Source organism: Xyrauchen texanus, chromosome 28 (genome assembly GCF_025860055.1).
Source record: "Xyrauchen texanus isolate HMW12.3.18 chromosome 28, RBS_HiC_50CHRs, whole genome shotgun sequence".
Taxonomy (NCBI): domain Eukaryota; kingdom Metazoa; phylum Chordata; class Actinopteri; order Cypriniformes; family Catostomidae; genus Xyrauchen; species Xyrauchen texanus.
The window spans coordinates 32678125-32703931 of record NC_068303.1 but is presented as its reverse complement, the minus strand read 5'-3'; the positions used below and the strand labels follow the sequence as shown (position 1 = coordinate 32703931).

Genomic DNA, 25807 nt, shown 5'->3' with positions numbered 1-25807 from the left:
ATCGTTACGCAAGGGTGTAGCCACAGACCGGTCAAAGTGCCCATGATGAATACAAATTTTATACATTATTCACCATTAATAAAAATCACATTTAATAATAATAATTTTCATTTAACAGTTCTTACCCCACATTGACCATTAGACCTTTGTGGTTCAGTTGGACTGAATGAATGGTGGTATCCTGGCAACGATGTGACGTAACGCTGCCAGGAAGCCTGTCAAACCAATTTCCAGAGGTACCTTCTTATGCAAACTCTGTTTGTAAAGTCATTGACTGATAGGTCAGCGAGGCAACAAGACCATTGGTTTCAGATGCAGTTGTTATGCATGTTCCAGAGCATGCGTTTGAAATGCATTGGCCAAGCACTCACATCTGCATATGTGTACTTGCGGAAAGTATATTTTTACCCTTAGAATCCCACAGATGAGTTGTTTGTGTGATACCTGTGCCCTGTCCTACCTGTGATGCGAAGTGGCTTGATGTGTCTTGTCTGGTGTACGACCTGCTTCAACTAATTTAACCAGCAAGACTTTGTTGGTCAACCAGCTTCAATAGAAAGATTATTGTTGGTTGACCAGCTTCATCAGTTTAGTGACAGGATAGCTTTGCAGGTCCACCAGATTGACCGGCATCATACCAGCACTAACCAAATGGAGATTCATGCTGGTCTTTTCAGCAAGAAGCTATAAAACTGTTCTAATACACAAGTACCTACACAAGCCTAATTGGACTCAGCTCTCCACATTGATGTCTTTAATCCTGCCTATTTTCCAGTCTTAAATCACCAAACACTGCCATAATTATGCATAGTCTACTTCAGAGAACATACAACTTTCATGAATCAGAATAATTTGTGTACATAACCTTGCGTGTGAGGAAGGCTGTTTAACACTCGCACTGCTGTTGCTTGGTATTGAATTCACTATATGTTTAAGCAATGAGCAGCTGGAAGGCTCGTCTGGCTTTGGTACCATGGGAACATGTCTTGCATCATCAATGTGGTTATTTGTGGAAATGTAGGGATATATTAGTTGCGAACCCTGTCCTGGGGTGAAATCCCAAAGCTACTGTTTTTACAGATCAAGCTCTGACTTGTGCTGCAAATCTAGGCCAACAAAACATGTCCAAAGCCCAGAAGTTAAAGCGAAATCAGAGAAATATGCACTAACTGCACCCAAGGGGCTCAAACCGCTCCCTTGGGTGCTCAATGGCTTCTCTGACCAGGCCAAAGTTCCACCTCTGCTCCGAGTATGGCCACTCTGTTGAGTAAACTTTAGTGAACACTCTGAACGGATGTAGGGTCTGAGGTTGATGGAAAGGGGCCAGTGCTGGCTGCCCTCCACAGCCTGAGAGTTATGGCTTCTTTAGTCTCCAGCCTCCTTAGTGGTCTTGCCCATCTGTTGGTGGTTTTTGTGCCTGTGGGTAACCCATGCTGTTTGTTTAGAAATATAAAACCGTGGGTTTACAGAAACCCCATACTAGTGGTCAAATATTATTCTTCTCCTTCCCATGGACGAGAAAATGTGGAAATTGAAATTAGGCTCAATGCTGGCCAATAGCCGAACAATATGGAAGATTGCATAAGAAAGTATTTGAACACAAGGGCAAAAAGTTAATGTGCAAAGTTGTGGGAGCTCGCCCATTGGAAAAGATTCTTTGAGGTTTCAAAGTATTCCTCTACTCTTAAAACCTTTGTATTTTTGGCCCTACTGAGGGTCAGATTAAAATGAACCATTATGTGTCAACATTATTTTAGACAGTGGGAATTTTATGGTTATGGGGCAAATTGCTCTAATGTTGTGCAATAAGCACGATAAGCTTTTAATCAACATACTATTACAAAGTCTGAAGTCTTCACCTGGTTTATCAGTGACAAGCAAACAAATACACACACACACACACACTCACACTGCTCTTAACCATTCATGCTTTTGCACACTGTGACTATTCCCTCCACAGATTAGTTGGAGCCTCCAGAAAATAAAAATGATCAAATGAATCAATTTTCATTTTTGGGTGAATGATCCATTTTATGCAGTTTGTAATGGCATTTTGCAAATCATTTGGTTTGTTTAGTTACTTTATTTTCTTATTTAACATTTTGGTTACAAACAAAATTTAAGTGACACGTCCATAGGTCTCTATAAAAAAGGAGAACAGTGCCAGAGTCATAAGAGAAACTGGTAGTATGATTGGAAATCATGCACTGATAATCTACAAAACTTATCTTGCAAAATAACAAATAATAATAAAACATATGCTTAATTCCCACTTGGATACTTACTTATAGACACTGTGATTGGATGACTGTAATCCCATACAAGTGTGACCGCTGAATAGGGAGATAAGCTGTGTTTGTCCCAGTGCTTTGATCTAACACCAGTATGCCATCTCTGCAAGGAAAATCTCATCATGAACATGGAAACAATGATTCAGTGACTGAGCCTCATGCAGCAGTTTCTTAAGCACAGCAGTGAGACCAAGTGGAAGACTGCAAGTCATTGTCCAACCCTTGATTGAACTAGCAAGGTTAAGAATGCAATGAACAATATGCCATGCTTATAATACAGATTTGCCAGTAGCCACGTTGATTTCAGTGTGCCACAGAAACTCACCTCTCCCAGTCAGTGTAGAAAAAGTGTCTGTTGTAGATAGCCAGGCTGAATGGGTAGTACAAACCATCCTTGAACACATGCCTCCCAGTGCCATTAGGAGATATACACTCCAGTTTCTTTGTGCCTGTTGATTCAGTTGACTTTTATCTTAAGTCAGGGGTGTCAAACTCGGTTCCTGGAGGCCCACAGCCCAGCAGAGTTTAGCTCCAACCCTAATTAAACACACCTGAAGCAGCTAATCAAGGTCTTCAGGATTACTTGAAGATTACAAGGAGGCATTTTGGAGCAGGGCTGGAACTAAACTCCAGGAACTGAGTTTGACACCCCTGTAAATGTACTTAATATGTCTTCAATGTATTCTCTATGCAAAGAAATTACGATAATATAAACAAAATTTTGAAATACTATTTCCTTTAGAAAAATCTCAACATGTCATTGGACAGAAAGTGTCTTTTTACCTGCGTCTGCCCAGCATAGGTGATTTGTGGCTGGGTCCAAAGTCAAGGCATTTGGCAACCCGAGACCCTCTTGCACCAGTACTTTCCTTCTGTGTCCCTCCAGTGATGAGCTCTCTATTTTAGGAGCATCTCGGTTCCAGTCGGTCCAGAACAGGGTTCTGTAGAGCATGCAGATAAACATGAGATAAAGTCAATTTCGAACAAATCTACTGAACTATGTAAGTTTATTGCACATATGCAGTAATAAATAATCAAGATGTCAATGGCTTCACTTAATTATATGTGTTTTAAGTCATGATAGACTGATATATTAGCCAGGCTGATTAATCAGCCAATATTTGGCCAATTTTTCAGGATTATCGGCATCAGCCAATAACCGTGTTCGTTTTGACAATTAACAAGAGTGTCAACTTTCACTTGGGTTAGTTTTAAAATCTACCAATAGATTTGTCAATGGATAGTCAACCCTTTTCAATTTATAAATTGCCTATTCATTTTTGAGTTTTCTATTTCTATTTTCTATTTTGAGGAAACATTCATATGATTTGCTGTTGTTAAATTGTATTATGTTTATCAGCATTTATATCCATCTAGAAAGCAGGCCATCCTGCTCTCTAGATATCGGTATTGGCATCCACCATTGAAAAACCCTTGTCAGTCACCACTAGTTTAAAGATGACTTGATTTGAAATGCAGATTATTATTGATGAATCAGTGCCTCTGTTTGACAGAATACATGCAGCAAGTAAAGGATTTTGATTTCACTCACCCACTCTTAGCGTCAACTATGATGGCTCTGGGATTGACTAAATCAGAGTCAAGCAGCACTTTTCTGTTCCTGCCATCTAGGCCAGATGTCTCAATTTTGTCTTTCCCACTGTCTACCCAAAAGAGCTTCCTGTGCACAGCGTCCACTGCAATTCCCTCTGGCTGACCCAAGTCTGGAATTACAGATTACATGGTTATGGAAACTAAAGTGAACAAACATGTTATGACACATTGATCATGATTCCACATAGATGGATGTGTAGATGATTATATTTAAATCATCTTACATTTTTAAGTAAATACAGTATATAATGTATATATATTGTATGTTTAATTCTAGATTTAAATGATGAAAAAAAAGAATCCCATATTCTCAGGATTTTTGAACCCTAATGGATGGATGGATGAATGGATGAACAGATAGATGGAAAGATATTGTGAAGCAGATTTTAAAATAATTTATTTGAATGACAGTGTTACCATTACCTTGCTGAATAATAGCTTCTGGCTTAGACCCAAACTCAAACACAACTCTGTTAATGGTATGCCTTCCAAAATCTGTCCAATATATCATGTTCTCCTGACAGTCGTAGTCAATTCCAATCACAATGGAGTCCTGCAATTATAATCATTAGGGCTGTCAAGGATTAAAATATTTCATCGTGATTAATCGCATAATTTTTTTGGTAAATATCTTTATAAACATGAGTGGACAAAACATGCTTCATCCAGATGTATTTTTCAGTCATCCACACAAAACCTACCCCACCAACAGAGATGAACATCAGAATGAACACAGCACAACTAAATTAAAATTAGTTTTGACAGACATGCAAAAAAGTCTACACTGTCATTTACAATTGACAACTCACAATTGTAACCGGGATTAAATAGGTTACTGTTCCAGCAATGTCTCCAACTTTCAGCATCAAACAGAGGCACTGTGACAGAACCTTGGAGACAGCAGCAGGGTTTCCGTTAGCTGGTAATCAGTACTGCCGCTCCCTATACGCATATTACGCAGACTGTGTAGGGCACCGACTCCATAGGGGGTCACCAGAATCTCCATTGGCTGCACTTACTCGCACATTATATGTTACTCAAAGACCCGGTAACACAGACGATCAACTCGCGCTCACACTTTCACTTCGTGAAATGTGCAAATGCTTGCAGTGGACTAATTGCAAAAAATTGGTCTAGTTTTTTAGAGAACCATTCAAATAATAGAAAATATACATTCATAAATAATATTGTATATTTTTACAATATTTGTTTTGAAAATAAAAAATAAAATAAACTTTATTTTGTTGTCCTAACTGTAAACAAGTAATTCTGGTTCTGTTCACTAGGTGGCAGAAAGCACTAGAATTTTTTTTTCTCTATCACATTCCATCAATATACAGATCTGAAATGTAGGTGGCGCTCTAATGAATTTTAGCCCATAAAGTTTTTCTTTTTTTTTTTTTGTGATATAGTGAGTTTTTTTTTCAAACCTTAGATTTATCAAAACAACACTTCAATAGGTTGTTTGTATCTGAACATGAGGCTGTACCTTTAAGGCCAATAACACAGTGGACTTTTCTTGAACTGGTTCTGTTTCATCAAGAGGAATGACTCCAATCTGTGACGCTTGAGCATAAACTATAGCGGGCCCTGACGGGTAGGAGCTTACGACAGGATGCATCAGTGCTTTGTCCAATAGGGGAGCATTACCGGAAATACCTGAAAGGTTAAAGAAAAGTGAGACATTATGTCATGCCTAGCTGCAGTCTATTTAATAAAGTCAGCTTTATTATGGATTTTAAGTAGGTACACTAAGAAACTTTTTGTAAAATTTAAAAAAGTTATAATGATTCATATCTGTGTACTGAAAAAGCATTTTTCTTTTACTGTACATGTGTTTCACCTTCATGGGTGTTGCCATAGTGGGATCACATGACCAGCCAAATACTATTAATTCTAGGTCTTATTTTGTTGCTGCTGCTGCAGTATAGTATAAAGACTTGATACTGCTAGAACACACAGTTAAACACACAGTTGCTGCACAATTAAACATAACACATGGTTTATCAAGCAGGTAGGACATGCTGCTGCAGCACTTTTAGACCTGTGGAGATGGGGAGGAGGAGGGTTTGAGAGAGACAACTACCATAACAAGCTGCAGTGAAACAGGCTTATCTGCAAACAAGGCAATTTCAATGTTAGACAAAGAGAGAGTATGCAAGTTTAGGCTAACATATTACACTTTCTATTTTTGTGACAGCACAAAGCGCTGCAATGACTGTTCACCGCTTCTTATCAAATTTTCTTGAAAGCACTTATTCTAACTGCAATTTTTGTACCAGCACAAAGCCCAATTGGCTGTGGGTCGGAGTGCTTTCACCATCTTTGGGCATATGCAAGCAAACTGTGGTTTTATTGTATGTTCTTGAAGTGGTGCAAATTGCAATTTGCCATTTTCCAGAGAAATAGGTAATTGTGCTATGGGAAACATTCTATACTCTGCGGAAAGTTTAAACTTAGTATCTGTATTTGCAGTTTGGGGATTCCACCAGGAAATGATATCAAAGAGCTATAAAGTATATATATACTTTAAATACTAGCAATGATTTGTGTCAGCTGATCAATATGACTAATCGTCATGTAAAAATCCAAAAGTACATGGCCATGCACATTGTCTTTGTGCATATGAAAACTATGTTTAAGACGTAATGGTGTTAAAATAGGGCCCCAAATGTCAAACGACCTATCAGTTCCTAAAACGTTCCACAGAATTAATTTGTAGTTCTTTTCAATGGAATCAGTCCTTTTAAAATAACTTCACTACTTACAGGAGGGCTTTACATCATCATAGGAGCGTGTTCCAATCATTTCCACGCCCTGGAGGTCGACACACCAGCAGAAACTGCTGTTGCCGTAACACTGCACAGGCAGGAAATTCCCATGAGCGTCACACTGAGGCATGTAGTCCTGAGAGGATGGCTGACCATTATAGTGACTCATGAGTGAAAGTCTCCAGCGCTCACACACAGTCTCCGCACGGGGAACAAGAGCAGCTGAGTAAGAGACAAAGTACTTGGGTCATTTTCTGAATTTCAGGACCTTTTCTGATTTTTTTAGATCACTGAGCGATGACAGCATCCATATATCTTGCCTCAGTGAATGACTCTGGGACCTCTAATTACAGTTAGACTGTCCCTTGAGGGATACTTATGAAAAATATAGTCAGAACTGCAAGCCACTCCCACAGCACATTCTGATACAATACAATACAACAGGGAAGAACAGGAAATGTGTGCTTACAGTTCTGAATGCCACAAATGTGACAAAGCTTGTGAAAGAAAACAGAGCAACATCTGGCAGTATGGTGCAAATCTTATGCTATGTAAATCCAGTGTTAGGGTGTAATCTGATCATAAAGTATTTAGTTACTGTAATCTAATGACTTTTAAATAAAAAAAATGTGTAATACATTACAGTTTGATTTATTGTAATCAGATTACATTTACTTATTCTCAGTTGAGTTCATTTCTTTTCAGTGCACATTACCTATGTAAAATAATCAAAAAATTATATTATTTATGTTGAATACATTAAAAACATTAATTATGTCCACCTTTATGTTTGTTTGTGTTTCTATGATAGCTGAAGGGACAACAAAAAAGAACAGGAAATATAGATATTATTTTATGTTTTTGTCCGGAAAAGCAAAAATGAAGCTTTCAATGAAGATTATTTTAAAAAGTAGGGAGGACAAACTAAATGTTTTTCATTATGGTTCGTTCTGAGCAGACACTGTATTTTTTCATTCCAGTTCCGGCATTCCGAAACCTCCGTTCCAACTGGTAATTGGTTAGAATGAAATAAAAGAATGGTTAATAACTTACGTTGTAAAATTACCGTTCTATGTCCTAAGGGTGGGTGATATAGCAGTTTCAGTGTTGCCAGAACTCACAAGAGAAACAAGGGACCTGGTCTGGAAAAATATGCTCAAAATAAGCAAAAATATAAGTACTTTTTTACTTAGCCCATTTAGGGGAATTATCAGCAGTATTTTTATTATATTATAATATATTATTTGTTTATTTGTTTAAAGTACAGATCTGCTTCTCAGTCAAAACTCGGCAATATCAAATCTGTATTAATGCATCACACCTAACAATAATTCAGTGAAAACTTGAAAACAACAGAGAAATTTACTTTTTTATTTTCTTTCCTTGCATCTGGATTAATCATCATGCTTAAGTTGCTTAAAAGGTCCTCAGCATGTCATGGAAGGCTACATCCACAAGGTGCATTAAGGCGATGTTTTTGAGCTATTAAAAGGTCCTTGTGGCCTTTTTAGACTGCAAACAGAACAAAATCCAATAAATCCATACCTGGTTGATCACAGTTAGCGTTCACTGTGCCAGGCAGGGTCCTTGTGCCAACTCTCTCCTGCCCTCTACTGTCCACACACCAGCAGTGACCAGTGGTGCCCAAGCACTGCAGGAGTTTGTACTGCCCCTCCTCATCACACTGAGGAATGAAGGCCTCTAGGCCTCGGTAGCTGTTTAGACTCTCTTGCAGGCTGTCTCTGTGCTGTTGACATGCAGTTAATGGGGGCTTGGGCTTTTCTAATGGGGAAAAACAGAGGAACATTGTTTGTCCTTTTGATCTTTCCTTAAAACAAAAATGTTCTTTTAAAAATCACAAAAATCTAACATTTAATTGAAGTAAAACAATTGAAACAGGTGAAATATCTAACTATAAAATAAATAGTTTTCTCCAAAACGCATTGGCCATAATTATTGTCACCCAACACTTTTTGCAACCTCACTTTGCCAAGATTACAGCTCTGAGCTTTCTCTTATAATGCGTAATGAGGTTGGAGAACAACTGGCAAGGGGTCTGAGACCATTCCTCTATACAGAATCTCTCCAGATCCTTCAAATTCAGAGGTCCGTGTTGGTGGACTCTCCTCTTCAGTTCATCCCACAAATTTTCAATGGGGTTCAGGTCAGGGGACTGGGATGGCCATGGCAAAACCCTGATTTTGTGGTCAGTGAACTATTTTTGTGTTGATGTTTTTTTTCCAAACCAACCAGGGCCCATTGTAAGCCTTCTGGCAGAGGCGGCCAGGTTTATATTTTTTATCTGTTGTTATTTGATTGAGTCTGTGATGCCATGTATGTCCAGGACCTCTGGCAGAAAAACAGCCCCACAACATTAAAGATCCAGCACCACATTTAACCTTGGGCATTGGGTACTTCTTCATCTCTGTGTGTGCAAAACTCATCTCTGGTGTTTGCTGCCAAAAAGCTATTTTTTTGTTTCATCTGACATAGAACCCGTCACATTTGAAGTTCCAGTAGTGTCTGGCAAACTGAAGATGTTTGAGTTTGGTGTTGGATGAGAGCAGAGGCTATTTTTTTCTTGAAACCCTCGAAAAAAACTTGTGGGGATGTAAGGGATTTCTGCAATTCTCCAGTTGTGATCATTGGACATTCTTTGGCCACTTGAACCATCCTCCTCACTGTGCATGGAGACAATATAGACTCACATTCTTTTTCAGCCTTTTTTCAGCAAATATTTTTAACAGCCTTTTTTGCTCATATTTACCAAGGGTGCCAATATTTTTGGTCACCACTGTAGATGATGCCACAAGAAGAAAATATTTGATGTTGTCTGGCCTTATACCTAGCCCTACTCTAACCCTAACTCTAAAATCATTTGTTTATAACAATGGCAGGGATTGGTTGGTTGGACTGTTGTTACCAATCCTACCCCTAACCTCAACCTAAACCCTAAAACCTTAGGGTAGGAATTGGTTGATTGTATTTTTGTCCAAGGTACAATGGATGCTGATCCAGGAACATGTCACTAAGCATAGTGTGGTTGTTAAGCATAGCGGACAGCATCAGCGGACACTATGCCTAGGTCAAGGCTTCAACTTTGTTCCAAGAAAAGGGCACCCATGAGTTGGAAAGCTACTGATATCTCTTATTTACATTGTTCTGCAAGTTCTGTGCCTTCCATCACTGTATTGTCACTTTGAAAAACAAATGTGGTCTACTAAAAGATCAAATAACTCATATGACTTTGATTGGCTTATAACGAACAGTATAGTAAACTGTTGGTAAAGATTTTAATCTTGCACTTTTGTGAGAAACAGACTGTTACTGATTATTACTATTTTAAGTTGACAGGGAGGAAGGGTTGTGTGTTTCTTGATAAATGTTGTGGTTTACGTGGTGGTTGGCAGTGGAAGCCGTCGCCCTTATTTCCAGGCCAGCACTGGCAGTGAAACGAGCCCTGGGTGTTGAAACAGGAAGCAAATGGATGACAGAGCTGCAACAAACACTCATCAATATCTGCAAAAGAAGAGACTCCTCTAAAAATAAGACACTCAAACTGTTGACCACTCGTGTGGTCATATAAATTATACTTGTGATTCAAGAGTATCAATGGGCCTCATTCATGAAACACAAGCAGAATACATTTCTCTGTAAATCATTCAGAAAACCATTTTAGAGAAAATGTTGATTTTGATTAAGGTCAACAATTTATGTAAGAATGGTCTTATGGGGATTTCAGAGCTGTGGACTTGTGGTCAGTGTGGGTAATTTGAAATAATAAACAGTGGTTCTTGTGTGGGAGTGCCCAGTTCAAGTCTGGTCTAGGTCATGTTACCATTCCAAAAAAATCCCAAAAAAGATAAAAAGACTGGTTTTATGAACAATTTACCAGAAATGTATGGTGTGACCAATAAAAGTAAAAATATTTAATGTAGTCTCTGAATTAATATGAGGTCATGAAAGCTGTATGCATAGTCATTTTAGAAAGTGAGTAGCAAATGCTTTTTAAAAGATTTTAGATGGAGTTAGACCATAGGACATGTCAACTTTCCAAAAGTATTTAATGTCAACTATTACAATATAACCCGCACTTACCCACGCACTCATGCCAATCAAGGTCAAACTCATAGCCTGGTTCACAGTGGCAGTGATGGCCACCTGGCATGTTGACACACTTGGAATGAGGACCACAGGAACTGAGCCCTTCTACACACTCATCTACATCTGGATCAAAGATTCAAAGCACAAGAGAGCCATTCTGCTCTTTAACTAAGGCAATAATTTATTAAAGGCTTCAGAAGAACACAGAGTCTCAGAGGGAACTCTTAAAAGAACAATCATGGAAAGCTGTTGGCTTGATGTCAAATTGAACAGATAAACAAAGGCTTTTTTTACCATAACAGTTGCGTCCATCTCCTTGGAAGCCCATGGCACACTGACAGTGGTACTGGGTGCCCTCGCCAGGTAGACAGAGGGCCATTGGGTCACAGTGGTGCTTCCCAGATGAACAGGGGTTCAATTCCACAAGCTCAGGGAGCTCACCTGATAACATACAGTTAGGATAAACTACAGTCTTCAACAAGAGGAGAAAATACTTTCTTAACCATCGGAATTGATATAGAGTTGGTCCTCCCTTTTCAACTATAACAGCCTCCACTCTTATGGTTCAGCTTTCCACTTGATGTTGGAACATGGCTTCAAGGAACTGCTCCCATTATGACATAAGAGCATCAGTGTGGTTAGGCATGGATGTTTGGTGATGGTGTCTGGCTCACAGTTGCCTTTAAAATTCAGCCCATAGATGTTTATATACTGAAGGTTCAGGTCTGGGCTTTCTGCAGATCTTTACTTTCTACATTGAAAGTTAATGAGCTCTTTGGTGCACCCCATTTTACTTAAAATGTATGTCTAAGAAGACGGCTGCTTGATTTTATATATCTTATTAGTAATGAGTTTAGTTGAAATTGCCAAACCAGTTATTTAGAAGGGTGTGCAGTGTAAAGTACATAAAAATAGGAATAATAATGAACCAAAATCAAATGTAGAAGGGTTTGGTTATCAACATGTTCTTACCTCCTAAAGGACCCACTGTGTTGATTATGGCATATCTAAGGGTGTTTCCTTCTTCTGTGTACATGACCATCGAATGCTCCACATTCATCTGCTGAAAGTCCGGCATAGTCCATGGGCTGTGCTCACAGCTACGGAAACTCACATTTTGATGTAGCAGGTAGGATAATGTCTCAGATCCACCATTTTCTGATACCACCATATACTCTCGTAGTGAAGATGATGTAACAGCTGAGTCAGACATAAACTACATTACCCATAATGCCCACAGAACATATTGATTTTCACTGATGCACTAATGGTCACAATTGTGTCAGAATGATCGTATTTACATGAACGCCACCACAAATCGTAATTACCAGTGTGATTTTTGCTGCCTTCAATTGTACCTGGAAAGCTCATTCATCTTATCTGGGCTTTTGTTATTACGACATGCATTGAAGTCAGAAATAAAATACGAAACTTAATGCCATAAAATTAAGCCATACTTAAACAAAAACACAATAAACAACAGCAAAAGATATTTTTTATCTGTTAAACCAGTGAGATATTACACTGATTGAGCGGCACAAGCGTTATATGTGAATGCTTGTTATGGTGTGAATTACGGGGTGTCTCAGGCCCCCTGATTGCAACAGGGCACCCCCTGGAAAGCTAATTTGCACATCATTGGGGGGTTTCATTTAAAATCTTGCATTTAATTAAATGTGACATTTAATTCTGTTTTGTTTTTTACGCTGTAGTAATGCATAGTAATTTTGACATCAAAATCGGAGCTGATCAAATTCAGAGCAGCAGGGCTGTTTCCTCTTTCTCGGGCTGCATTCCACTTCAAATGTTTATGCCCTTCCCTCTCTAACTTCCCTCCATCTCTTGGATTCGGATGTACATCATTGCTTGTGTTACACAAGTGCCCACTACTGGTGGTACCCATGTAATGGGTTTAACTGGAACACCCGAAAGGCCAAATTATACTTCGGGTGTGCACGCTGCAGATCCCTCCGTGCACAGTATATGTGACGCAAATTGGGTCATCAGCACAGGATAATGTCACCTTTCTGAGTATACTTTTCTGACAGCGAACGAATAGGTACGTGTTCGAAACATCCATTCTACAACTGCTTTGTGACACTCTTTAGGTACAGTCAATGGCCAGTGCATGCACAGATGACACGCAGAGCATGAGGACCGCGTGCGAGAGTCATGAAAATCTTGGCAGCACGTGGTCCTCTTCTGAGTGCGTCGGTCTACCAGGCGCGAGGCGATCCGGAACGTGCAAAAATGAAGTATACCTGGGCCTTAAGCCCTTGATCACAGATGCTGATGTCATTTTGTGGAATTATTTAGTGATTTTTGCATCTGAGAAGACAACATTTTATAAGATTGGTGCAATCACAGATTCAAGTAAAGTTTAGTTGTAATTCCAGATGCTTATGTATATATTGTCTAGGTTACTGTTGTAACCTCCATTCCCTGATGGAGGGAACGAGACGTTGTGTTGAATGAAGCGACACTAGGGGACATTCTTGAAGGCCTCGGTTACCTCTGAACTTGAGAAAAGGCCAATGAGAATTTGGCAGACTGAATTTGCATGTCCCTCCCCCAGACATACGGGTATAAAAGGAGGGAATCGTTCATTCAGATTTTGCACTAAGGTGCCGAGAATAAGGTTTTGGACGCTCTACAGAGGTGACTGGAACAGTAGTTATCTCAGCTCGCTGATCGCACAACCGCTCGGCTCTGAAGAAGAAATTTGAATGAACAGATGCACGATTCCCTCCTTTTATACCGTATGTCCAGGGGAGGGACTTGCAAATTCTGTCTGCCAAATTCTCATTTGCTTTTTCTCAAGTTCAGAGGTAACCGAGGCCTTCAAGAAAGTTCCCTAGTATCGCTTCTTTCGACAAAATGTCGTGTGAGTGACAGACGGGGAACTTGTCTTGACTTATTAGAATTAATTGTTAAAAAGGATTAATCACGTTTTACAACAATGTAAATAGTCACATTACAATAAACACATAGGCTATGACAAACAGTCAGTTTAAGGTAGCTACAAGTATTATGCTGTTAAATCTCAATATAATGCTTCTAATCTGCTTAATTGACCTAACATGACTTACAGATGTAAACAGCTTTCCCTTTAATCATACACTAAAGTTGTGTTGGGGGCTGGGGTAGGTTAAGTGCGATCTGTGCTGTGATGTCACAATTGAGTTGCATTGTGGGATATGGAGCTGCCTGAATCATACTGAATCCCTTGATTAAAAGGGATTAAAAGGGAAAGTTTGGCTTCAGACTTTCAGCAGTAACTTCCCTCGCCCACTGCCAAAATGGTAGTGTATGGTGGAATTTAATAATCATTGAAGCTCAACAAGAAAAGCATCACCCATGAGTGCTACTGCAGTCAGCAGGATCTAAAAAGTTTTTCAAAACTTGCCAGTCAGACACTTGTGGGCACTTGTGTGTTTATTAAAATGTCACAGATGTAAAACATTTTATTGTATGAAAATACGTAAAGAGTAGATATGTAACTGCAAAACCTGTCATCTTTCCATTTATTTATTGCTCCAAAATCGCATTAAATGTTTTTCTAAATAATTTTTCCATTTACCCAGGCATTTATTTTCCTTTATTCACAAGTTGAGCCTAATGGGAAATACCTGGAAAAAACTGACTTTAATTCTACGGATTATAATGTATAATTATTGTAATATATTTATCATAATATGTACATACTTATTGTAAACATATTTTGTTGCCTGCATTTCCAAAATTAGTTACTAGGGTCCGTGTCTGTCAATACACCTCCACGCCACTCCAATATCGATATTGTTGATAAACATTAGTATTGGAAATTTTTATACTTTTGGATTGTTCCGCCCATCCCTAGAAAATGTAATTCCTCCTAAAATCTTGTTCCACAGACATTATATTCCAATGTCCTTCACAAGATAAAATTATTTATTTACAATAATTACCTGTTTGGTTGTATTGATAGGTTTCTTTATATGGTAGAATATGAACTTTAGCTCCACTGGGAATGATGGGTAGATCTCCATGGATCTTAATATCGAAATTCAAGTGGCTGTATGAATCCAGACCTTGAGCCTCTTGAATAATGGTAACACGCTGGCCTTCTGTGTTGAATACCAGCTCTGCCTGAAGAGAAATCTCAGCACCTGAAGGAAATCATTTTTCTTCATTAGACTTACATAATATCACTGAGATGTGTAATAATGAAGCATCAAATCATACCAGTAATGCTGAAGCCATTCGTATAATTTTGGTGCTCAAGTGCAAACAGCCAGCCAAATATGGAGACCAGCGGACTCACGGCCATCAGAGCCCAACCGGCCTGAGCTGGGACAGGACTGATGGAGATGTGTACACGACCTTCTCCTACCACAGCAAAGCCATGGAGGATTACACTGTCCAGCTGAACTTTAGTGCCCCCAACAGAAACTAGGCCAGCCAGCTCTCCACTTAGAGGTTGAGAAATTCCTGTAAAAATACAAGACAACTTTTATTTTTCCAGTGAAACTTTAGTCAAGCTCTTAGAAATTAGTAATGAACCCTGTATTAGAAACTAACATCATAGTTTTAATGACAAATTCTGATCTCACAAACTCTTAACTTTCTCACCCATGGGTAAACACTGTCTACCGTTACCATAGTAACCAGAACGGCAATGACAGCATGGACCAGTTGGATAGTCTGTGCAATAACCATCCAGGGAGCAGTGTCTCAAGTGTAAGCCACACATTTTGGTCACATTATTCAAAACAATGTGTGAAGGCACTTGGTTTGGCTTTGAAAGTTGTTGTCCAGGTGATGCTGGGATGTCCATCTGGACCTCAGAAGAAGGTTTATCTACAGGCATGCTTGATTCTACTGTAATGTTTAAGTCTTCATCTCTGGGTCTGGACAAACTAGAATTAGACCTGATGACCAAAGCAGGAACTACCTTCTGGAATGGGAAACGGCTGGTCCCAATGTGGAAAATCCACAGTCCGTTAACACCTGAGTTCCCGGTGCTAAATGTTGCATATTAACATTGCATGAAGTCAAGATACAGAAAGATAAAAATGCTGAAAATTTAAATGGATGTAAGAATGTGTCAATATAAGTATAATGCACTCACTTATAGAGGTTCTTTGTGGTCACATTAGAGCTAAACAGGTCGTAGAACAGTTCTTCTGTGGTAGATGTATTACCTCTAGTGAAACCAGCTTGAATTTTAGCATTTCCTTTTGACATATTAGTCAAATTTGCTCTAGGTTTGAGGATCTGATGCCCATACTCGGGATACAAGAACAAGGCATAAGTATCTGAATTATTGCCAGCCAACACAACCTGGAAACTGGTTACCTGCATTTAGAAAACGACATGGAAGAAATTCTGAATTTATGATCATTCGAAGCACACACACACACACACACATGTTGTGTTTCCATGTTTTATGGGGACTTTCCATAGACATAATGGTTTTTATACTGTACAAACTTTATATTCTATCCCCTAAACCTAACCCTACCCCTAAACCTAACCCTCACAGAAAACTTTCTGCATTTTTACATTTTCAAAAAACATAATTTAGTATGATTTATAAGCTGTTTTCCTCATGGGGACCAACAAAATGTCCCCACAAGGTCAAAAATTTCGGGTTTTACTATCCTTATGGGGACATTTGGTCCCCACAAAGTGATAAATACACGCTCACACACACACACACACACACACACACACACACACACACACAGACACACAAAAACACACATACACACAAAACATTGATATAGAAGAAAATCAATTTACTGTGTATAGCACATCAATAGCCAAGAACAAAAAAATTGTGTAAATAGAAATTGTAGTACCCCTTCTTCTCCACAGGCAACTTTGTCCCATGTAGCGATGACTGTGTGGCTGGTCTTAAAGGCAGATCCGAAAAAAACACGCTGCACCATTTCAGAAGCCCTGTTTAGTACATATAGTGATTCCTCCACACGGTAGAACACAGCACCTGAATCAATGTCTGTCAGAAAAGGTGCAATGGCAGGGAAACTCAGAGGAAACACATTTCTCAAATACTGGCTCTCATCGGGAGGAGGCTGAAGGGACAAGAACCCATTTGTGGCGACCTGAGGAATGGAGAGTTTGTAACTGAGAGATTCTTTTAGCAATAGCATGAGTCAGCATTTTAATTAGTGGTGGACCAATATGTGTTTCGAATGGCTGATGTCAATACTTATACTGTATCTAATGAACAAGGTATAATGCTAATATAATTTAATTTTACATTTACATTTATGCATTTGGCAGACACTTTTATCCAAAGCAACTTACAGAGCCCTTATTACAGGGACAATCCCCCCAGAGCAACCTGGAGTTAAGTGCCTTGCTCAAGGACACAATGGTGGTGGCTGTGGGGTTTGAACCAAGGACCTTCTGATTAACAGCCCTGTACTTTAGCCACTACGCCACCACCACTCCAATGGAGGCATATATTTTATATAAGTTTTTGTAAATACATTTACATAATATTTACTTAAAATTCTTAAAAAAAAATGAAAGCTATAAAAGTGCACTATATATTAAAATGGATTTTGGAACTAACACTAGATGGAATGACCACCTCTGTTAATTGGGCCAATGCAAATTATATCAGAATGACCAAATACCTGCCAATTATTTGGCCTGGCCTATACAGTATATCGGCCTGTCATTCATTTTAATACAATTGCATATTCTAATATTTTTTTTAAATAAGTAATTATATTTTAAAATCTTTGTATGTCTTCTCAAAAGGTTTTGCTTAAAAACAATACATCAAACTCAATTTTAAGCTTAAAACTCCACATTTCAATTATGAGTTATACATGCAAAATAAATTATACAACTTTAATATTTTCCAGCTTCTCTTGTTTATAAAGGCAGATAAATAATGCTGTGTGACTTACATAGAGGATGTTGAATTGCTCGTCGTAGAACTGTAATGGCTTCTTTAGCTTCAAGGCTTCAGATACTTTATCATCACCTTCTTGAAGTACTGAATCCCCTCTGATAATCCAAAAGGGAAAATGCTATCTCTTTGAATCGCATTCATAAAATAAACATTTATGAACAGTAAAGCAAATATCCAACACTGCTTCATTTTGTGAGTGAGCAGATGTGATTTGAAGTGTGTAAATATAGTTCTTCCTCAAGAAGTTCATGGGATGTGAAGTGTCGATTTGAAATGAAAGGATGCTTTAACCACAAACCACATAGTTACCAAAATTACTATGGGAGGGTTTTGGTAGGTGAGTGCAAAACACTTTTCAATGCACTCATGTTTCAGCAGAATTGTTTGTGCTTCAACAAACTGATTTAAATATTCCTCCTTTTCACAGTTACTAATATATATTTTCAGAAAAAGTAACACCTGCATGCTCAAAAAGTTTATCTAATTTACTCAAATTTCTTAGAATCATTAGAAATGTAAACGTAAGCGTAGATCTCTGGATTCATTCAATCAGGCAACCCATCCAATCACAGCACAGCCTCCGATTTTGTCACATTCCCTGTTGTCTTTTGTTTTTGTGCTTTTATGTTGACGTTCTTGTTTAGTTCCTGTTTCATGTTAGGTTTTTGTAGTTCTTTTTTGTTTCATTTTTTGATTGGTTTTCCCCTGATGGTTTCTCATTCCCTGATTGTTTCCCCAGGTGTTCCTCGTTCCCTTGTTTGTTCCCTTGTGTATTTAAGCCCTTGTTTCCCCCAGTTTATTTGTCTGTTCTTGCATGTTTGGTTATGCTCTTTGCCAGGTTCCCTGTGTTTTGATGTATTCTGTGCTTTTTGGTTTATTTGATTTCTGAGCTTTCTTGTTTATTTGAATAAAGCTTCATATAGATCCTCATTCCTCGCCTGCCTCGTCACAGTTTTATAAACCATCTCAGCTCTCTTGCTGGCATGTTGTTTTCGACCCCATTACCACCAGTTTAGGACACTTCCTGGGCTGAGGCAAACTCAGTTTCCCTGCCGTCATCAATTCCAGCAGGATCTGACAGTTCAAGATAGTACCTGAGTGCTTCACCCATCTCTAAATTTGTATTATCCCAATAATCCCAAGTTTTTTCTAATAGAATTGAACTGAAATGTTTCCTTCAGAAATCACAGAAAAGCTATGAAATGACAATTACAATTTCCTGTGAAACAACCTGTATACATACATTCTACAGTAAATTCTACACTGACAATGATTCCTTGCTTCAGCAAATATTGCTCATTAAAATAAACAGATTTTACTGAAAATGCAATGCTGTCAACTTTCCTTAATTAAACGCTATATTTGTTACATAAGATATTGAGATTATGCTCATGATAATAAAGAAACTTTGCTAATTATTTTGAGTGAAACGACAATAATCTGTAGTTTAGTAAACCTAGCCTATTTTTAAGATTCCATTGGAAACCACGTGATGCTGAATGTGACTGAATTTTATGCAAGCAGATTTGGGGCTGGCTGCCATTTTGGATGAGGAGAGCTCGTGGTGGACAACATAATGTTTTTGCCAAAACTTCAAAAGGAGTTTTTGCTGTTGTTTTTGTTAATGCTATACATTTTCTGTGTATTCAAGTTTCTATTTGCTTAAAGAAGTTGCTTATTTACGTTGTGTTTGCAAATCTACAGTATATTAAACGTTTGTCTGCATGAGGCTAATTACATGTGTACATTTTCACAGTCGAACAAACACAAAGGAGCCCACACATTTTTACACCAGGCAAATACTCTTCATCTTCAACCGCTGCTCAGGGCCTTCACCTACAACTCCTCAAACTCAGCAAACAACAGGTAATTCCAGTAAGTTAATCGCATTTCTACACCAATTTAAAATGTTCAATGCAAACTTCAAATTGAACATCTTGAAACCATCTAACATTTTCTGAGTGTTGGTTTATATTCAGCTTCATCAGTTGCATCTAAGTTATTGTTTGAGACCACATGAATAAATAGGCCTACATACATCAATATCATGTGCAGCATAAAGTTGTGGTTGCAGCTTGCCTCAAACTGATGGCATTGACATTGTCAATGACAATAATTTATATTCTGCATGTGGCGTTAACACCATATGTTTCTCATGGGAAAATACTGTGCTTTCGAATTGTCGGGCAGTGGCGAAGAATTCCTGCATTTTTATCACCAGAGAGACAGTTCATCTTCAACCGCTGCTCAGGCATCACACACACGGCAGAAGCTCAGCAGGCATCAGGTAACTCCAACAAGTAAATCTCTTTTCTACATGTTTTAATGCAAATGTACAAATGTCTCATTGAACCCCTTCATCTTAAAGGAAGCCAGCTTAAAATAGCTGAGTGTTGGTTTATATTCACTGTTCAGCTTCATCAAATGATTTTAATAGTTCACCCAAAAATGCTATTTCTTTTGTCATTTGGCCTTCTCACCCCTTATGCCTTCTCAAACTCATATGACTTTCTGTCTTCTGTGGAACACAAACCAACATTTCCATTCAAGTCATATGGATTACATTGATGCCGCCTTTATGGATCTCGAAAGTTTTTAATTTCACTTGCATTGCATTGTATTGTATGGACAAACAAACACCATATATCCATTAAAATCTTTGTTTGGGTTCCCCTGAAGAAAGTCAAGAGGAACTGACATTCATAATTTTCATTTGAAACACACAGCTATTCAACCACTGCATATTTATATGAATTTGGTACAGTGGTTGAATAGATGTGTGTTTCAAATGAAAATTCTCTCATGCCATCCCAGATGTTTGACATTCTTTCTTCTGCAGAACACAAACTAAGATTTTTAGAAGAATAGCTCTGTCGGTCCTCGCAATTCAAGTAAATGATGACCAGATATTTGAAAGTACAAAAAGCACATAAAGGTAGCAATAACAATATGAATACGACTCCAGTGGTTTAATCCATGTCTTCAGAAGCTAAATTAAAAGTGTGGGTGAGAAACAGATCAACATTTAAATAATGAAATGCACAAAGAATATGAATACCCAAAAACAAAAGAATACAAATATAAAAGTGAAAGTGAAGATTGATAGTAAAAAAAAGAATACAAATATAAAAGTGAAAGTGAAGATTGATAGTAAAAAATTAAATATTGATCTCAATATTCTATCTATCATACCACTTCTAAAGACATGGATTCAACCACTGGAGTCATATGGATTACTTTATGCCACTTTATGTGCTTATTGACCAAGCACAGATAGGAGCAGATGCCATCAATGCTTTGGAGCAGGAAGAGCGAAAAGTTGCCTTTCAACCCCCTGGATGTATTGATTGTCCTTGAAAATGAGCTGGGGACGTTTGTCAAAACTTGGGTCTGTGCACTGACTTTTTGGGCTACTTTATGCCCTTCACATCAGCTACTCAAAGAAGCTGACATTTTTTCTTCTTTTTTTGAGGTCATGCAGTAAATGGTGTTGAATCTTGATGATTCGTACCTTCATATATAAATATGAACTCAATCTGGCATTCAAATGTTTCTTTTGTTGCTGTTCATTTCTTTAATTATATTTACTTGTAATTATCATTAGCAAGGCATTTTGATGAATAGATGGAATTAGTTGGTATCATAGAACTCATGCTAGAAAACAAATTAAACTAAACTCTCTGAACAGATAGAAAGACAGAGATTGCTTATATCACAATGCATCCATCCATCCCCCCATTTGCGATGCCAATGAGAATTGAAAGTAAGTAAAACATAATTAAAACAATGAACAGCAACAAAAGAAACATTTGAACACCAGATTAAGATTCATGTTTATATCAATAAATGGTCTTATTAAGTTTACAAAGAATGGTTACTAAGAAGCAGGTAGACCCACCTTTCCCTTCGTGACTGCAAAACTCTTTTCAGTGAGAAATGTGTGCCAAAAGTGTGAGCAGAAATGTATATCGGATTATATATTACAAATATTTTTGTCACAAACACAAATCATTTACATTTTTGCAATAGTTTATTTTTAAACATACAGACTAATTCTATGTTTTCATTATGTTTTGCTGTTCATGACACCCTTTCTTTGCTTGCATATCGCTGTTTGCAGGTTTGCATTGTTTTTGGCCATGTTTAGGTCCAAAAACAGTGCCTAAAGTCAGGAGAATAAAAATCGAATTTACTTTGTGTTACTATGAAATTACAGAATCACAACACATGAATTACACTTATGCAAAGAATTTAAGTATTGCTAATCATTTTTTTCTTATGTTTGCAACTTGAGTTATAATTGGGCCTGTCTGATGTCATAATGGTAAATTTTTACATCATAATGGTGCACATCTGATGTCATAATGCAGTCTTTCTGATATCAAGATTGTGATCTTCTAATGTTACATTCATAATGCTGCCTCTATGGCTATGTTTACACCGCAGCTGAATTTAACCCAAATTTGATTTTCTGCTCAAATCAGATTTTTTTGTTTGTTTGTTTGTTTGTTTTTGTTAGGCTGTTCATTTTAAATGTAGCCCATGTCAGACACTGGTCTGAACAGCCGACACCCATTAACTGACCAGCACTCCCTGAGAATGCATATAACAAACCCAGACATGATCATTATTTTAATATGCATAAATATATGCATATTCCAGAATATTCCCCAGAATAGGACACTTAATGATTATTTTACAAGATATCTGCAAGTGATATAAGACCAGATGGATAAAGTAATTGAAATATTTTGTCATTTGCAGTCATATGGTGGTGTTTAATTACCATTAAAGCTCAAGAATGTAATATAAGCAAGACATCCGACATCAAAGAATGGCATTATATATATGTAAGGAGTTGTTGTCTGTAATTATTTCAGATTTCCATTGACTTGCTTGCATTTGTGTTTTTATACAGTTTGAGAAATATAGAAACTGTTTTCTGCACGAGTGATATGAGCAAAGAGCCTTGTTACATATGTTAAATCTACCTCTGTATGTTTTCATGCACATATTTTACTGTAAAATTCTAACAAATCACTAAACCCAGCTGTTGAAGCCTAGAATTGGAATGCATTAACTAGAAAAAATATGACTTAAAATGAAAGGTTTTAAACCATAACAGGCATATTACGCAGTAAATAAAGCATGCAATTGACGGATGTTGAGTTTGATGTAAAATCACACTAAATCTGACCTGGCTTTTCACATTGAAGATACATCAGATAAAATCAAATATGTATCCGACTTATGTGTGTGTTACGAATGGAGGCAGCGAAGGCAGACGAGAAGAGTGGATCTAAACGCAACTTATTTAAAGAATAAACACAAAAGAAACAACCACAATGGGAAAACAGGAAACTAAACACGATGAAATAAAACTGAGAACTCGGGCAGGGAACACATACCAGGCATGACAACGTTCAACGATTGACAAAGGGGAGTGAAAACAACCGGGTTAAAATACATGGATATGGGAAAACGGGAACCAATGAACAAACAGAACTCAAACAAGATGACAAGGTGATAAACAGAAACCAATGGGAAACTAACAAGAGCAGGTGAAAACAATGAACAGTGAACACGAGGGCTAACAAGAAGACTATGGAGCTACACGGGTGACAAATGTGAAAACTAAGGAACTGCAAAAGTGACAAAAATGACAAACAAAGGGCAACAGTGGGACAAGACATGGTAATCCTAACAGAGTCCCCCCTTAAGGAGCGGATTCCAGACGCTCAAAAGTGACATCACAAAAAACAAGAACAAATGTCCATTGACTGGAGGAGGAAGCTTGTGGTGGGCAGACAGACCAAGGGGGGCAACGAAGGGCAGACAGACAGTCCGGGGGGCAACAAGGGGTAGACAGGCAGTCCGGGGGGCAACGAGGGGCAGACAGACAGTCCAGGGAGCAACGAGGGGCAGACAGACAGTCCAGGGAGCAACGAGGGGCAGACAAGGGAAAGGCTCGTAGGAGGCTCGGGAGACGGACCCGTAGGAGGTTCTGGAGTCTCTGGGAGCAGAGCCGTAGGAGGCTCGGGAGACGGACCCGTAGGAGGTTCTGGAGTCTCTGGGAGCAGAGCCGTAGAAGGTTCGGGAGGTGGAGCTGTAGGAGGCTCTGGAGGCGGAGCCGTAGGAGGCTCGGGGAGAAGAGCCCTAGGAGGCTCGGGAGGTGGAGTCGTAGGAGGCTCTGGAGGTGGGACCGTAGGAGGCTCCGGAGGCGGAGCCAAGGAAGGCTCGAGAGGCTTGAGGGGCGGAGCCCTAGAGGGCTCGCGAGACTTGAGGGGTGGAGCCCTAGAAGGTTCGAGAGGCTTGAGGGGCGGAGCCCTGGGAGGCTTGAGAGACATGAGGGGCAGAGCCCTAGAAGGCTCGAGGGGCGGAGCCCTGGGAGGCTCGAGAGGCTTGAGGGGCGGAGCCCTGGAAGGCTCGAGAGGCTTGAGAGGCGGAGCCCTGGGAGACGCGAGAGACTTGAGGGGCGGAGCCCTAGAAGGCTCGAGAGGCTTGAGGGGCGGAGCCCTGGGAGGCTTGAGAGACTTGAGGGGCGGAGCCCTAGAAGGCTCGAGGGGCGGAGCCCTGGGAGGCTCGAGAGGCTTGAGGGGCGGAGCCTTGGAAGGCTCGAGAGGCTTGAGAGGCGGAGCCCTGGGAGACTCGAGAGACTTGAGGGGCGGAGCCCTGGGAGGCTCGAGAGACTTGAGGGGCGGAGCCCTGGGAGGCTCGGGAGGCCCGAGAGGCGGAGTCCTGGGAGGCTTGAGGGGCGGAGCCCTGGAAGGCTCGAGAGACTTGAGGGGTGGAGTCCTGGGAGGCTCGAGAGGTTCGAGAGGTGGAGCCCTGGGAGGCTCGAGAGACTTGAGGGGCGGAGCCCTGGGAGGCTCAGGAGGCCCGAGAGGCGGAGACCTGGGAGGCTCGAGAGGCTTGAGGGGCGGAGCCCTGGAAGGCTCGAGAGACTTGAGGGGCGGAGTCCTGGGAGGCTCGAGAGGTTCGAGAGGCGGAGCCCTGGGAGGCTCGAGAGGCTCGAGAGGCGGAGTCCCGGAAGGCTCGAGAGGCTGGAGAGGCGGAGTCCCGGAAGGCTCGGGAGGCTTGAGAAGCGGAGGCCTGGGAGGCTCGAGAGGTTTGAGAGGCGGAGCCCTGGGAGGCTCGAGAGGCTGGGGGGGCGGAGCCCTGGAAGGCTCAAGAGCCTTGAGAGGCGGAGCTCTGGAAGGCTCAGGAGGCGGAGCTCTGGAAAGCTCAGGAAGCTCGGAAGGCAGAGTGGGGGGCCTGGGAGGCGGAGTACTGGAAGCTCGGAAGGCAGAGTTCTAAAAGCTCGGAAGGTGGAGCTCTGGAAAGCTCGGGTAGCTCGGAAGGCAGAGTTCTAGGAAGCTCGGAAGGCGGAGCTCTGGAAAGCTCGGGAAGCTCGGAAGGCAGAGTTCTAGGAAGCTCGGAAGGCGGAGCTCAGGAAGGCTCCGAAGGCAGAGCTCTGGAAGGCTCGGAAGGCGGAGCTCTGGATAGCTCGGAAGGCGGAGCTCTGGATAGCTCGGGAGGGGGAACCCTGGGAGGCTCGAGCGGCACTGACTCTTGGACGGTCATGGCTACTGTCACTGGCTCTTGGATGGTCATGTTTACTGACACTGGCTCTTGGACGGTCATGGCTACTGGCACTGGCTCTTGGACGGTCATGGCTACTGGCACTGGCTCGGGGACGGTCGAGGCTACAGGCGCTGGCTCGGGGACGGTCATGGCTACTGGCACTGGCTCGGGGACGGTCATGGCTACTGGCACTGGCTCTTGGACGGTCATGGCTACTGGCACTGGCTGTTGGACGTCATGGCTACTGGCACTGGCTCTTGGCTTGCGGTGGCGACAGGCGCTGGCTCACTGACAGCTGAGGCGTCAGGCACTGGCTCACTCACAGTGGCAGGCGTGGGCTCTGGCTCGGAGACCGGGGCAGGCGAGGGCTCAGGCTCGTTGATCGTGGCTGATGCGGGCACAGGCTCGCTGACCGTGGCTGACGCGGGCACAGGCTCGCTCACCGTGACAGGCGCGGGCGCTGGCTTGCTCACAGTGACAGGCGTGGGCTCTGGCTCGCAGACCGGTGCAGGCGTGGGCTCTGGCTCGCAGAC

General features: G+C 40.5%; 1 protein-coding gene across 1 annotated transcript; it reads right to left on the bottom strand.

Annotated features, from left to right (window-relative positions):
- Positions 1–2004: 2004 nt before the first annotated feature.
- On the bottom strand, positions 2005–17958 carry nid2b (nidogen 2b (osteonidogen)). Its single transcript, XM_052096286.1, has 19 exons — positions 17707–17958; positions 16624–16887; positions 15891–16117; positions 15392–15783; positions 15005–15250; positions 14728–14928; positions 11753–11980; positions 11075–11221; positions 10775–10903; positions 10073–10195; positions 8222–8458; positions 6674–6898; positions 5395–5564; positions 4329–4458; positions 3844–4015; positions 3075–3232; positions 2617–2740; positions 2286–2394; positions 2005–2142 (listed from the first exon to the last, which is right to left on the bottom strand). The coding sequence occupies exons 2-18, from the start codon at positions 16711–16713 to the stop codon at positions 2286–2288; spliced, it is 3108 nt and encodes a 1035-aa protein (XP_051952246.1). The 5' UTR covers positions 16714–16887; positions 17707–17958; the 3' UTR covers positions 2005–2142.
- Positions 17959–25807: the final 7849 nt, after the last annotated feature.